The sequence below is a fragment of the Taudactylus pleione genome, unplaced genomic scaffold (genome assembly GCF_031769625.1).
Source record: "Taudactylus pleione unplaced genomic scaffold, aTauple2 ptg000021l, whole genome shotgun sequence".
NCBI classification, from domain to species: Eukaryota; Metazoa; Chordata; class Amphibia; order Anura; family Myobatrachidae; genus Taudactylus; species Taudactylus pleione.
In genome coordinates, this window is record NW_028284423.1 from 8,833,784 (window position 1) to 8,849,512 (window position 15,729).

The window sequence follows — 15,729 nt, forward strand, 5'->3', positions numbered from 1 at the left end:
CTGAAGTATGGCAGTAACTTTTGGAATAAGACATCTTCCTGCACGCCTGGAGCCATCTACTTCCTGTTACTACCATAAAACCGTATTTGATTGCTCAATTTAACAGCTTCTAAGATGGTCATTATGAAACAAAAAGCGCTAAGAATGGAAAGCAAAAAAATAAAGCAATTCTAAAAGCAAATTTACAATTAGCCACAAATTTTCAATTTGTGGGTGCGATACATACGGCACAGCGAATGTTTTGTTCTACAATTTAGAGGTTTGTGCTCCAAAATGGAAGCAGGTGGTGTCTTGTTACTAGCTGTTAGATTATACATAGGACAATTCATATCACAACCAGTTCTGTATGAAATTTAATTGGCTTAAGGTGGGAATATATGAGGAAACTATTCTAATATGGTAAATTTGCTGCAGTTTATAATTATATTCCGCTGAACATGGTTTTTTTAATGATTTTACACAAAAAAAAAAAAAAAACAAGATTCACACAGGTAAGCAATAATGTTTATAACGTTTATTTAAACTTCTAGTAGAGACTGTCCACTAGATTTGGAATAAAAGTACTTATGAGAAGTACTACAGCTTAACTGTGAATATAAAAGAAAAACTGAAATTGTACAAAAAAGAAACATCATAAAAAAAAGGGAAACAAGTCTGCAAGTGAGTAAACCTTGGATTTTGTCGTCATTTCTAATTAATCCAATTTCTAAGCTCAGCAGTTTTTTTCGGGCTGTTAGGTACTAGAGGAGCTGCAATATTTTAGTCCTCCCTCCCATTAGAATTTAAAGCGGAGATCTAGGACACTGCAAGTGTTACAATACAATGGCAGAGTGCCATTACATTGCAAGTCCTTCAGCAGACAGTGAAGCATATTTAGATAGGCGTTTATTAAAAAGACAAGGAACATTGGCTGGTACGTCAAAGAGGAAAAAGTCTTAAAATGAACAAAGTGTTTCAGACCTGCAATTTGCAGAGATACTCCGACTGCATCAAGTGTAAAAAGAAAGGGTGCAGGACATAGGCGGCCATAAAAAGCCCTCTATGATGTGCTCAAATGTTAGAATTTCTTACACTATTGAACCTCTTCGAAACATCAAAACCACCTATTTTGCCTTAACTATTCTTTATGCATCCTAATAAAAGGAAAGGGAGCGGCGGCAGGGGGGGGGGATAATATATATATAAAAACACTGTACAAATAGCAAGGAGCATCTCCTAACATCTTTATGACAGATTGGCCAGCACACAATCTAAGTTCATTTCATGGACAACTACTATGCAATTGTGTTTTAATGTAGCTGAAAGCCAATGATAATTTTTACTTGAATATTTCCAGTATGGAAATACCAGGTGCTGATAAGGTCACCAATCTAGATCAGCTTTGTTTGTACAAAACCCATGTCTAGTATACAGCCAGGAGGAAAATCTGCTTTAGTTAATACTTTACACAGCACGGTTTTAAATTACAATGCTATACCGTGAACTCTAAATCCATTAAAAAAAAAAAAATTGCATTAGCTGCTGTGAAGGTTTAGCCATGTCTGTCTCATTAGGGATCCTCTTCCCCTTTTCATGTTAAAAGTTGGTCACAAACATCAAGTATTAGAGGCTCCCAAATGTAAAAAAAAAAAAAAGCCTCCTTTGCCAGTATGTGTGTCTGGCGCATACATCCTTCAAGTACATGCATGGCTCCATAACATCCCATCCAGAAATGTCCACTTCCAATTAGGAGACAGAGGAGATGGGATTATGGGGGGAACCCATCTGAGTAAGTACTTTATCCAGCCACTGAAGTGGACCATGCAGGTGAATCTCAATCCAGCAGGGGGTGCTAGTAACATCTTGGCGATGATACTCTGCACCCCAACCCTACAATATAAAGAAATGGTTTGTTAAAATCTGGCAAAATAAAAAGGCAACGGCATCAAAATGGGGCAGCACAGACTGTGTAATGGTTAGCATTACTGTCTCACAACACTGAGGTCATGGGTTAGATCCCCACTACGGCCCTAACGGTGTGGAGTTTGTATTTTCTCCCTGTGCTTGTGTGGGTTTCCTCCCACATTCCAAAAATATACTGGTAGGTTAATTGGCCCACAAAATTGTCCATAATGTGTAGGTTTGTGAGCATGTGGTAGGGAATATAGATTGTAAGCTCCACTGGGGCAGGGACTGATGTGAATGGTAAGATATTCTCTTTAAAGCGCTGCGGAATATGTGCGCTATATAAATAACTGGTAATAATCAAAATGCAATCGCCAACACCCTCTCCAAATGAACCAACAAAAAACCCTTCGAGTTAAGACACTGGATTACAAACCTGTATCATTTACACCACGATTAACATTCCCGCATCACAATACAAAAAAGTTGTTTAAAATGGTGTGCGAAATGAGTGCAGGTTATTGTCCTCTGGACTTTTCAAATTCAGTCAGAGCAAACCTCTGCACTATACACACTTTTACAGATGTGTCTTCATCCACCTAGCCTCAACACGCCAAACAGCGCAAAACTGCCAGCGCAACTGAGCCACTACGAAAGGTATAGTCTCTCTTTACATTGAGTCTAATTCACATCTCGGCAAAACACCCTACAGTGTACTAGAGAAGCTGGGCTGTGACTTTTTTAAAACGCACAGGAATTTGTTTGAAACACGTACAAAGTCGCAGATTAAGCACAATGGAGTTTGACATGGAGAAAAAGAAAAAAATAGCAGCAGCATCGTACCACTTGGTACGCAGATTCACATACAGATATATAAATGATGCAGCTCAAGTTGATCAGTGAAATCTAGCAAAGTAGTTTTGTCACTGTTTTATTTCTGCGAATAGAATGCACATAGGGCGGAAAGATGCTCAGAGCAACAGGGACCTGGTGCGCAGAGAAGGGCTGTTTGGTGCGACTGAAGCCACTGTACATGAGGACACATCTGTACATAAAGATTTATACAAGGATCTCAAACAAAATCTACATACGGAGTCAAAATATATGGAATAATACCCAGCATATTCAGAATAGGAGCACAGAAGAAATTTACATTTCCCAACCTTTTGGTAGGATACTGGTTATATTTTAAACAATTTAAGATCTTTCAAGTAATCAGTACAACTACACTCATTCCTAAGTATAGTTATCAGCTGCTTCTCACACATTTCTAAAGTTACATTATGAAGTGCCAAGAACAAGGGAATTTTATGTCACATATGACATTTTAACCAGGTGAGACCTGCAAGAATGACTGAAGGCTCAAACTGGTCTACAATTGCCTGGAGTAAGTGCACAGGGCTTACCATGTAGGGAAAAGCTCTGGGTTCCACAACTGAGCTATTCAATTATTCTGAATAGTCCCCGCTCTGTATCCCATAGATGCCGTATTTTACATAGAATGTATCAGTTTCCCTTGGTGTTAAATCCAAGAGGGTGCATTTTAACATTGACTTTTCCTTGCAGCTCCTGAGGCTGCCAGGTGGTGTGCACCCTCTGGGCTTAACGCGTGGGGGATACAGGACCTACTTTAATACGTCCAAGACGACAATTAGCTACAGGATAAACATCATGGCTAACTGGATATGTCCTTAATAGTCACCAGCAATCATGGCCAGGACCCAACTGAAAACCACTACCAGTAATAAACAGCTATAAAAGACTGCTAAACAGCTATAAAAAGACTGCCAATGTAGAGATTGTGTGGCAGATTTGTTTATCGCGTGGTACATTCTCACACTTTTACTTGGAGAATGGTGGCAACAAGGTCCTCATTTTAGGACTCATTTCCTGTTGAAGGGATGGTCCTGTAATGGAATAATCACCATATGGGTAACATTGCGCTAAAAGGTAAAGATTATCCAGAAACAATCTAGTTCAATACACACTGCACCTCATTGTGTAGGGATCTCCTTCTGATGGTTAATATCTGATCCTGCACAGCTACTTAATTTTGTATATGACCAAGGATTTGAAGCCTCCAGGAAGATCTTCTATCTTATAATGGGAATGAACAGAGCTACCAGTCTACAATATCATAAAACAGGGGAAGTCTACCAAATTTAACAAAATCTGGGACTTTAGCTGCAAAGACCAACTTTGCTTATTAGAAACCTGCAAATGGTTTTAAATGTCATCCTTAATTTGTATGTACTGTATAATATAATATAATAGGCCATCTATCAGAAATACAGTAACAGTAAAGCCACCCCACACCCCAGTTCACTAGGTGGAAAGCAAAGCCTCAGATCTTGAACAAATACATCAGTCACTAGCAAGCAATGCTGCATGTTACCTTGACAAAACTCATCCGGATAGTGCACATCTTTGTTAATTCATAGACTGTCTCAAAACCATGGTTCACAGACTGGGCCAGAAGCTGGGCAAATTCCTGGTTATTAAAGATCTTCAGGCTACAGCCACTGGGAATTTTACAGACTGTGGTTGGGTGAAATCCGTGGTGATAATTACAATTTCGACTCTGAACAAAAATGCTGCTGTCACTCAGACACTCTGCATACACTTCACCCCCAACATAGTACAAGTGAACACCTAGGAGACAGAAGTTTATTTAGACTGTAGAAACCACATCGTATTTTTGTGAAAGAACACTTGAACAATATATGAACATCCGTTTCAAAATATGCTTTAACCGGTTAAAGCATACCAAAACTTTGTGGGGTAGACCTGAAGCTATAGAACAATGATTCCCAACCACGGTCCTCAAGGCACACTAACAGTCCTGGTTTTAGTGATATCCAGGCTTAAGTACAGATAAATAAATCAAAATAACTGGAGGTACTAATTAAGTCACCTGTGCCCAGCTATGGCTGGCCTTAAAACCTGGACTGTTAGTGTGCCTTGAGGACCGTGGTTGGGAACCCCCGCTATAGATGCTTCAGAACGACTACTAAGATAGATCCCTTCTGCCAGTGCAAAAACCACCAGGCAGCACAGACTACAGAACATGCTCCATGTAAACACAACCGACAAAAGGTTTTGTTATTATGGAAGGTACCAATGAAAAAAAAAAAAAAACCCACCACAATCTGCACAGTAAGCCGGCATTTAAATCTTTACCAACAATTTAGCAGCCTTGGACACTAATGTTTTAGGGCTTAATATGCAGCTACTGATCGCAAAAACACACCACAATAATGGGCTCAGTAGTGGAAGCGCAAACACTATAAAGTTATGTTCCAGTGTAGTAATTACCTTTCCCAATATGCCGCCTAGTGTTCTCAATAGTAGAGTTGCGGTTAACATTGGACAAGAGCCCCAGGCAAAATCTGTTCCTGTTGTTTGAAGGATCAGTGAAGCCATCCACCAACACACTAGTGGAGGAGGCATGGAACGCTTCTCCCACTCTGTTGTTCAGCTCATAATAGACAATAGAACACCAGTGTTTTGGCTCCTCATAAGCAACAGCTTGAACATCTGCAAAAGAAATATGGAAATCATCACTTACTATAGGGCCCAATGAATACACATGCAATATACATGCACTATTGTTTTAGCACATCACTTTTGGTAATAAATCCTCAATGGAAACAATAGTTAATTTCATAACATGTTAGCACACACAAAAAAAACCCCCATAACATTAAAAAAGCTAATGATTGTGTTTAGCTAATGAAGAAACCGGTGTCAGCTGTTTAACATTTGTGTAGTAAAAACAGCTACTATTGTAAACAAATCTATACAACAATATACACAGAAGGTTAAAAATACCTGGCCAATACATTCTGGCAGATAAAGCCACATCTACAGTGGTGTAATAATGCAAAGGCATGATTTCTTATGCTGGGTATGTCACAGAGACCGAGAGTAGGAAACATTTCGCTGAACGGACCATGGCACTTCATTGTAGTGTTGCAAAAACACATAATATAGTGTTTATTCTAGCACCCAGCACCTATCATAACCAGTGCAGTCCCTTTCCTGCCTTGGGTGTCTCTGTTCTGGTGCTTCTAGCACATTCAGCTGATGCAACAAACTTGATATACAGACCAGAGTGCTAAAAGCACCAGAGCAGAATGCAACACCCCAGGCAGGAAAGGGGGACTGCACTGGTTAAGACAGGTGCTAGAATGAACACTACAATGCGCTTCTTGACTGGAGAACAAGCTGCCATCTACATTTAAAGGGTACAAGGAACTGGGTAAGCAGGGGCAAACTAATCCCTTCATTATGAACAAGAGGAGCAGGAGTGCACAAATAGTCCGGGTACCCACATCAGACTAGGAATATTTCAGGAACAGCTTTTGCTTCAGAACATTTGACCCAAAACGAATTCAGAACATTGTTCTACAAGTTCAGACTAGCCACTACTTGTCATTCTGCCCACATAACCTGTGTCTCACATTTGCCACCATACCTGGTCAAAACTTATGATAAATGCAGATTTGATATTAATGAAGTTCAGCTGTCTTTTAGGGACCAAACACACAAATATGCATTTAATCAGGTATCCACTTAAGTGAGTAGTCTATAGCTACACCTTTACAGTTCTGCCCTGTCCATATTCCATGACAATACAAAAGCTTTGGCACAGTACTCACAATTGAGCTTGCAAAATAGCACAAATAACTTCTATGCAACATATACATAATACTCACACAGTACAATATACACAATAGGTCTCAATATGAATCCAGTTGCAATGTCCTAACCATGCCAGTGGATTCCTGTTCCAGCAGCAATTCAATATGGTGGTCAGATTCTTTATAGACAAAACATTCCCCACCCCCAAACCATACACGCTCTTCAGGCAGCTGGCATCGCTAACCACATCAAAGCCAAAGGCCTGAGACAACCAACTCCTCACATTATGCTGCTTTGTGAAGCACCCCCATTACAGGCATAATTAAAATGAGTTTTTGTTATAGAGAAAGGGTTACTTAACTTTCACACATCAGATACCAGTAACCATCAAGGCTACAGCTTTCTCAAACTTTGTAAGAAACCCTGCCAGCTGGCAATTCTTCTGGGATGAATCATCCCTCTCTCACAGATATCTCACACCACTTCCTTACCTTTGCTGTAAGTCATGCAGAGCAGGTGCGATGTGTCTGTTCCCAGCAAAGGCCAACAATGGAAATCACCCACTTCTACCTACAGGATGCAGCTTGTTACATTACATCTCCCAGGACCAACAAATCTCTGGCAGAACAGTTGGGACTGGGATTTAGTATTACTGTTCTGCAAAGGGGACACTTAATAGAATGTAAGCATCCAAGGAGCCAAACCACCATAGAGGAGGAGTCCATTTTTATTAAAGAAAAGCCTGAGTCTGCACACGATGCAATATTTGTAATGGTATTGGGCATCTGGCCCAACATAACAGCATTTGTGGCCTCAAAACGACCCCCATGCTCAATAAAGCTACACTGTAAGACAGCAAATAGAGATGTACATATTAGGGCAGCTAAAAGGAAAATTCACTGAACTAAAAGGAGGAGGAGGTCAACAACTTAAGCTGGCAAAACATTTTGGCCAGGCATTGTAGAACCAAAATCCTTTCGAATAAGGTTAGACAGACAGAGGGGATAAAAACAGAAATCAATCTTTCAGAAAGTGAAAATAAGCTACATCTTGGCAGCAACATGCAGCTTAATTCATACTTTAACAACAAAAAAAAAAAATCCTCTCAAAATACAAATGTATTACTGTCTAAAGCAAAACTTAGTCCCCGCAGGTTCCTTAGCTAGAGATGAGCACACAGGACATCCAGTAGGTGCTCTAACATTCTCCTTGCCCTGTTTTCATGGTTACTGACAAATGACATACTATCTGTTGGGAGACAGGGGTACCAAGGAGAGTACATTGGCGCCTGTGGCAAGCTCCTAGCTTCTGCAAATCTGGTCATTTCAGACATGAAGCAAGTTACCCAACACTACAGTGCCTGCTGGAGCAATACTGAATATATTAAAGCATTATTAACCCCAAAACATTGGTGGGAGCCGGAACACCAGTCCAGGTAAGTAACCTTTTACTGTATTTTGTCTTTACTTGGGAGTTCGCCATCAGCAATATAAAAATTTTATCATGATCTACTAAAAAAAACAAAAAAAAAAAAACACAACTTTCCATCATTTTAAATTTGAATAAATAATTGGTACCAATCTGAAGGGTATTATCTACAAATGTTTAGGCACGGATATAACTAATATTCACAAATTGACAATTTAAGACTGGCAACATACTGAAAAGCTTTAAGCAACGGACAAATTCTTAACACTTGAAAGTGTTACAGATAGGAATATAGAAGCATGGGGAAAGCCTCCCTTTTCGACCCACACAGTTCAAAAAAAAAAATAAAAAAATTATATATATATATATATATATATATTTTTTTTTTTTTTTTCGGGGTAGGTCTTATATTAATTATCATTGACAGCAGTGCCCCTTATGCAGGCCCCCTTGTAGAAGTGCCCCTTATGCAGGCCACCCCCTTGCAGAAGTGCCCCTTATTGCAGTGCACTTACATGACTCGCCGCCGTCCAGGATGTCGCTCTAACTTGCGCGCTGACTGGATCTAACATGATCCAGCAGGCGCAGCCGCACAGGATCTTCAGCGCGCGGGTGACGTCATGAAACACCCGCGCACTGCATGACTGGGAACGCTGGGCTCTGCAGCGTTCCCAGCTCAAGATGAGATTCAGGTAGGTCTTATTTTCAGGGTAGGGCTTAATTTGGACCGGGTTACAAAATTAAGGGTAGGTCTCATTATCGGGGAAACACGGTGTGTGTGTGTGTGTGTGTGTGTGTGTGTGTGTGTGTATGTATAAAAATATATATATTATATATATATATATATATATATATATATACATACATACACACACACACATATATATATATATATACACATATATATACACACACACACACATATACTCTATCTTCGTATTTTGTACACGTGATCTTGTACCAAAAACATGACCTGCAACGAAGTACAGTGCACAGGGTGTTGAGCAGCTAGTGAAGAAAGGGAAGTAAGAGCTCTCAGGCACAGAGAAAAAAAAAAAAAAAAAAAAAACAACTGTTCCCACGGGAAGAGCAGGACAAGTTCCTAAAACAAAACAAAGCAAAAAAAAAGGGACAAACAGAAAACCAATGGGAAACAGACTGTAGCTCTTAAGCCCATTAAACAGTTTCACTATCTAAAGAGGGTGCATATCCAAAACCCTTGCCCAGTTGCATTCATAATATGTTACTTCTCTGGTAGAAGTCCAGTGATAAGTATGGGAGCTCACTGTGCGATTGGTGGATGAACATGTTCACTTATGCATTTTCACATGCAGTTTGCCGGGCTAAGGCAAGTGTATACATGGCAGAGATGTTAAGGATTCAAGCGAGAGAAAACAGGAAGGAAGGGGGAAAAAGCAAAAAAAAAACCATAATGCATCAGCTTGTTAAAATGTTTGCAGTGCATATTTGTGCAGCTCTGACAGGAAAAGGAGGAGCAGTAGGATTTGTATTTAGCTCATTACTTGTACAGTGTTATGTAAACAGGGAAATAGTTGGTATGGCAATTATGACAGTACTGCCAGGATGTACTTTATCATCAAGTATTTAAACAAATTACATTTTACCTCAAGAGTTTAGTAGCCAGTGAAAATGCCGCTTTCTAGAAATATGTCACCTATATTTACGTGCTTATTTATACCCCTTTTACACCAAAATCCCGGGTCCGGCCCTGGAATTTAAACACTGGTCAATCCCAGGTCGAACTCTGCTTCACACCCCGTTTACACTGCAACTCGACCCGGGTTATTCCCGGGTTTGCCCAGTTTACACTGAACCCGGGTAATCCCTGCTTTTCTCTATAGAAGTCATTAAAAATGGTCTGTTTTAAGGTCTGACAAAGATGGTCACAAAAGGCAACAAAAGAGAGGGGTGGGGACTGATTACAGCATTGCTACAGGTTGCTGTTCTGGCTGTGGCAGGCTGCAGTTCTGGCTGTGGCAGGCTGTATATCAGCCTGCGTTTGTGGCTGCTGGTCAGGCTGTGGTGCAGACTGCTGTTCTGGCTGTGGCAAGCTGTGTGTCAGCCTGCGTTTGTGGCTGCTGGTCAGGCTGTGGTGCAGGCAGCAGTTCTGGCTGTGGCAAGCTGTGTGCCTGCCTGCTTTTGTGGCTGCTGGTCAGGCTGCTGTGGTGCAGGAGGTTAGGCAGGCAAGCGATGGCTTCATGTGCATCTCTCTGCAGGGCACTGACAAATTACATCATCTGCCAGTGCCCCAGAAGCTCCAATCAGCATCTTTCAGAGCTAGCCAGGTCAAATAAGCAGGGTAGCACCCGTTTACACTGCCTCATGACCCAGGAACAACCCGTTTTCAACCCTGCTCTCAACCAGAGTAAGATTGCCCGGTAAATCGACCCGGGTTATTTTGTTGGGAGCCGTTCACACAGAGCCTCAACCCGGATCGACCTGGCAATAACCCGGGTTATTTGTTTGGTGTAAAAGGGGTATTAGTGAAGCAGCTACTGGAAGCCTAACACCATGGATTGCCCGAGTAACAAGAGGTTAGTGTTTAGCTCACCGGCTCGGTTTATTTCTTGAGGGATCGGAGGTGCCATCATGTTTGTGTCCATTGGCTGAGAGTTGTCCTGGGTCATCTGATCTTCCGGAGGCATATAAGCCGGAGGAGGTGTGTCCGCTGAACATAAAACAATTGCAATAGTGAGAACACAAATGTTCTTATAGTCCTACCTTAGCCAATATGTAAAAAGATTAAACTGTAAATGCTTTAATTTTCAATAACAGAAAACATGCAAAATGATAGTGACATAGCTGACTACATAAACCAGTGTACAGTGATCACATAATTATGCGAGTTCCCCAGACACCTTAAACTATCCACTTCAGTTTCTGGTTGTGTGTGAAATCGATATATTCCTCTACCAGTCAGTTCTTCACCTGGGAATGAACAGAGGAACTTGCATTTGGGGGTGATGCAGTGAATTCAGCACCTCGAACTGTGACCATACCAGTAAATGGTAAAATGATTACTACTATGTCTACCTTTATTATCCATACCAGTCATAAAAGCAATACTTTGTTAAAGCTTGTGCTCGCTGTGGGTGATGGGAGATTCAAGCTGGCCATACACCAAACCAACTTTGCCGGAACTAGCTGGATGGTTGCAATGAAAATCCGGTAATGTATGGGAACGAAATGAAAACAGCAATTTGCTCCCAAACACCAGAAAACACGAGAAAAGTCGTTGAGGCAACTTGGTTAATTGTTTGATTTTAAAAACTTGTATGAACAGCTTTCATCCGTTTTCCAGTGTTTGGGAGCAAATTGCCGATAGTCATTTGCTCCCATACATTACCAGATTTTAATTCCAACCAACTAGTTGGATGGTTGGAGGAAAGTTGGTCTGGTGTATGGCCAGCTTTAATTCTACACTGGACTGTTCTCACACCAGAAGAAACCTGAAAACAGGTTATACATCATGTAATACATCAGCCGGAGCCTCTTCTAGATTCCATTGGCAGCTGAGGACAACACTAATGAGCAGCTGGAACACGTCCTGTGGGACCCAATAATTTTTTTCCTCCAGCTCCTGACGTCATTTCAGGGAAAAGACGCATTATAGCACATAAGCGTGAATGCAGAGTATCTCCCCAGTCTGAAAATCTAATTTTGCATGTTTTCAATTTGGTTACCTAAAAAACAAGCTGCAGAAAAAGGACTCGCAACCATTACGATCCCCTCCTCCCAACCAAAAATAAAAGCTACATAAAAACAGTTTGCATATAGAAAACAGTTCAAAACGGGACAAGACTATGAGGGGTATTCAATATGGGAGTGAAAAGTCCGTGCTGGACTTTTCGCTCCACAACGGAGATTTTCCTGGGATAAAGTATCAGGCGTGCGCCCGCTTTATCCCCGTATTCAATATGAAACCTATGAAAACGGGAAGGTGCGAAGTGGGATCTGCGTAAAAAATGAATTTTTCCTGGAATAAATTGTAGGACCCCGCTAAAGTTGTAAAAACATGGGGGATCACTATGGGTACCCCCATTTTAGCCTGCAAATGAAAGTCGGGGATTTAAATAGCCGCAGCAGGTGTTTTTTCCCCGACATTGAAGTGTTGCAGAAGAGCAGTTAGGTTATTTTTTTCGTTTTTTTAAGCGGTCCCATCAAATTTGGGGTGCATGAAAATGGGTACTAGCATATTTTTATGTCCCTAAAGTAAGTTTTAAAAAATTCTGCAACTATGCACCTGCCGCTAATAGCCTATTCTAGAATACACCTGCTGCATACTTGCAGAATAGCCCTGAACCTATTTCCCTATTTTTAAACACTTTTTTCCCCATTTTTGTTGTTTTTCACCCCAATTTTTTAATTTTTTGGGGTGTCCCTATTTTTTTTTTTTTTTTTTAAACTTTGACAGTTATTTTTAAAATGTCATTCCCAGGGGTGCAGGCTATTTTTTTTAAGCCTGCACCCCCCCTAAACCCCAATTCTGCACTTTTTTCACCACCTATTCAGGTGGTGAAAGTTATCCCCGTTTTTTTTCAAAGACTTTTCGAACCTGCGAAAAGTCTTTGAAATTGAATACAGTGTAAAACCAAAACCAGCGAAAATTACATCATTTTTTGCGAAATTATCGCAAAAAAAGACTTTTCGCTCCATATTGAATACCCTTGTATAACTCCTGTAACCCTTTATAAAACAGACTTTGCACCTCATGAGAGGTCAACACTTGCATTCAATGCTATGCACCTGGATATTTAACACTTGCCATTTCAATTTCCCTTTTGGGTATATTTCCATAAATACAGATTTTCTATTATGCAAAGACAGAGTGTAATTGGAAGTTAACTATCCTCAAAGCCTAATTAGTACAAGAAACATTCAGAGTATATTCAGAAAAACAAACAAAAAAAACGACTTCTCCCCATCTTGTTTTAGACAATAGCTGGATTATTCATAAGCTCCTTAATGGCACTCAGATACCTAGCTTCCTCTGTATATAGCGTTCTTCCATACAGAACTTTAAACCCAGCTAAAAAGGACAATATTAAATTTTTATAGCTATGCAAAAAGGATGGGGGTTTTGGCAGCAAAGTAGAGAAGCATGCAAAATCTATTAGCACAGCACATGGGTAAAATCAAGAAAATATTCCCTAAATACTCCTCCTTCGTTCCAGTTTAAGCATATGGCGTTTCTGCACCCTGTCTGTAACAGACGTTAAAGCAGAGTGTGCATGTGGATATGTACACAGAGGTGGCTTTTCAGTCTTTGCTTGCCCGTTCTGAACGTGGGATTTAAAAAAAAGGCACTACAGGTATTAAATGCAAAAAAAACACTACTGGTTTTGCATTGATTATTGCCCTTTTAAATCTCATGTCTAGAAATCGCCAAGAAGCCTACAGAATAGAAGAGATGCCACTAAGGGTACATAACCTTAAAATCCTCTCGAAATAGAAACCCTAAAAAGTAGGTTGTTGCACAGTACTTTACTTATAGCTGTGTAGTATCACACACACATACCCGATCAGAGGGTGCTTGACAAAGTATGACTGCCACAACTTAAAAAAATAAAAATAAGGGGAGTGTAAATTATTCAAACATGATAAGAAAGTTAACCACACTCATTGTAGAGAAAGGAATCCACACAAACCATAGCTTTGTTCCTAAAGGGGACTGGAGACTACAAAATGCATTGCCCTATATCTTACCAATCATTTTCACAAGCAAATTAACAAAATTACACAGACAAAAATGCAGAGAGAAAATGTTAAAAAATGTTGTATCAAGGGCAAATAGCCAAGTCAATATGAAATTGTGTATTTATACTGTTGTAGTGCAAGATTTCCTGCCTCCCCCATATCAGGTCACATGAAAACATTGGTTGTATATACAGAATTACACATACCCGGGATCTGGAAAGGACTTCCAGGGTCAGAGCTTGCTGGAGAGTGAGGATAGGTACTGCTACTGCCAGGAGAATTTGGATAACTGCTGTTGGGCGAGTGAGGAAACGGGTGGCTGTTTGGCTGCTGGAAAGAATCTGGGAAAGTGGCATTGTGTGGCATATGTGGCTCACTGGGCTCCATGGTACGGAATTGAGCCAGAAGACTGTGCTGTGGGTTATACTCGCTGTGCCTTGGAACGAGGACCGGAGGAAGAACTACAGGAAGGGAAAAAGGTCGGATTAATAAATCATCTCTGGTAAGTTTATTTGCTTTCGGTTAAAACAGTTACAAGAATACAAGACTTGGACATTTTAAAATAAGCTCAAGATAAAAACATTATATTGAAGTATTTACAAAATATGAAGTACAATATTGTTATAGTAAATTAATATCAGTCTACCAAGCCATGCAGATTTAAAAACTGAAAGATACTCTTTAACCTTGGAAATTTGAGAAAACGCAGTTGAGGAGTGGGTCGCCATTCACAAAAACAGAGTTACAAGTCAGTGACACCACGCCCAGCAAATGACAGTGCAGTACAAGACTGCTTGCTGTGGTATGGAAAGGCATTTTTAGCTGCAGTTACTCTTATATTTAGGTTCTCAACACTTGCTTTTTCATAGTTATCTATTTATATTGGCACAAGTTACTACTGCCTGGAAAACATAAGTGCTAAAAAAACAAAAAAACAAAAAAAAAACATTTGTTGCCACCAAGATCAGACAGCAGTGCATTTATTTCAATTGAACTAGTGCCCTATTTCAATGCAAGTCCCATACTAGTGGCTTCGTTCAGTTTATTCCCCATAGTAATGCACCAGATTCAAATTATGCAACATTGTAGTGCCACCAGTATATAATATAGCATATTGAAGTGCCCCCAGTTCATATTATGCCACATTGCTCACTACGTCCCCAGCTAACTTAACAAAGGCTATATATAATAAAGGAGAAGCCAAGCAACAGGCCTACTGCTTAGTGTGCAATTCCAGGAACTTTGTAAACTACAGTATATGACTTGGGTCCAGGGCCCCCTAAGAATGAGCATTACTACCATAGGTGCAAGGGGTGCAGCTGCTATGGGGCCCAGAGCTTAGGGTGGGTCCATCTTCGGTGTCAAAGTTACATGTGTGTTATATACATTTTTCATCACTGAGTGGTACATAGGGGCCTTTACCATCTTTTGCTATGGGGCCTTCAAATACCTAGTTATACCCCAGCCCTTAAGCCTCTGGACAACATAACATTGGCACCTACTGTAGCTACTTTGCACTTCAAAGAACTGAAATAAAGTAGTGTTTCCCGATCAACAGCCTGAAGAAATTAATAGCAAGCTTAATGCAAACACCTTTAAGCAAGGCCATGGCAAATTATTATTGTTTAAATGCTAGCAAAAGCATGTAAACTATTCTGGTGATGAAACCAAATTATTCAAGTGATACTATACCCACTTCAGGTGGTGGCTGCATAGCTAGTCTTTTGGATGCTACCTGCTCTGAAGCACCTTCCAACTGCAAGTGTAAGTTACACACCACAGGTTAAACGCTAAGACCTATTAAGCTTTTTCTTAACCTTTGTGAGCAGAAATGGCTATGCAATATCAAAGGGGTGATTGGAGGAAAATATTTTCCAATACAGACATCCCAGGGTAAATATGTCCGACTTATGAGACCCATACATCTAGCCTGCATCAGGGCAGACGCCAGTGTCAGGGTATCAGAAACCCAACATGTTGATAAATCTCGATTTCCCGGTTCAGACTCGAAAACTGTCTGAATCGGTGAGTCATGGATTTTTAACATTGTGAATT

At 40.4% G+C, this 15,729-nt stretch overlaps 1 protein-coding gene across 1 annotated transcript in view; it reads right to left on the reverse strand.

Annotated features, from left to right (window-relative positions):
• Window positions 1–492: 492 nt before the first annotated feature.
• SMAD1 (SMAD family member 1) overlaps window positions 493–15,729 on the reverse strand; it is a 53,570-nt gene continuing 38,333 nt past the window's right edge. Inside the window, exons 3-7 of the mRNA XM_088448433.1 lie at window positions 13,881–14,135; window positions 10,529–10,645; window positions 5,200–5,421; window positions 4,280–4,536; window positions 493–1,869 (exon numbers count right to left, since the gene is read on the reverse strand). Coding sequence (XP_088304559.1) covers window positions 1,726–1,869; window positions 4,280–4,536; window positions 5,200–5,421; window positions 10,529–10,645; window positions 13,881–14,135 — 995 coding nt within the window. The 3' untranslated portion in view covers window positions 493–1,725. The remainder of the gene's footprint in view (window positions 1,870–4,279; window positions 4,537–5,199; window positions 5,422–10,528; window positions 10,646–13,880; window positions 14,136–15,729) is intronic.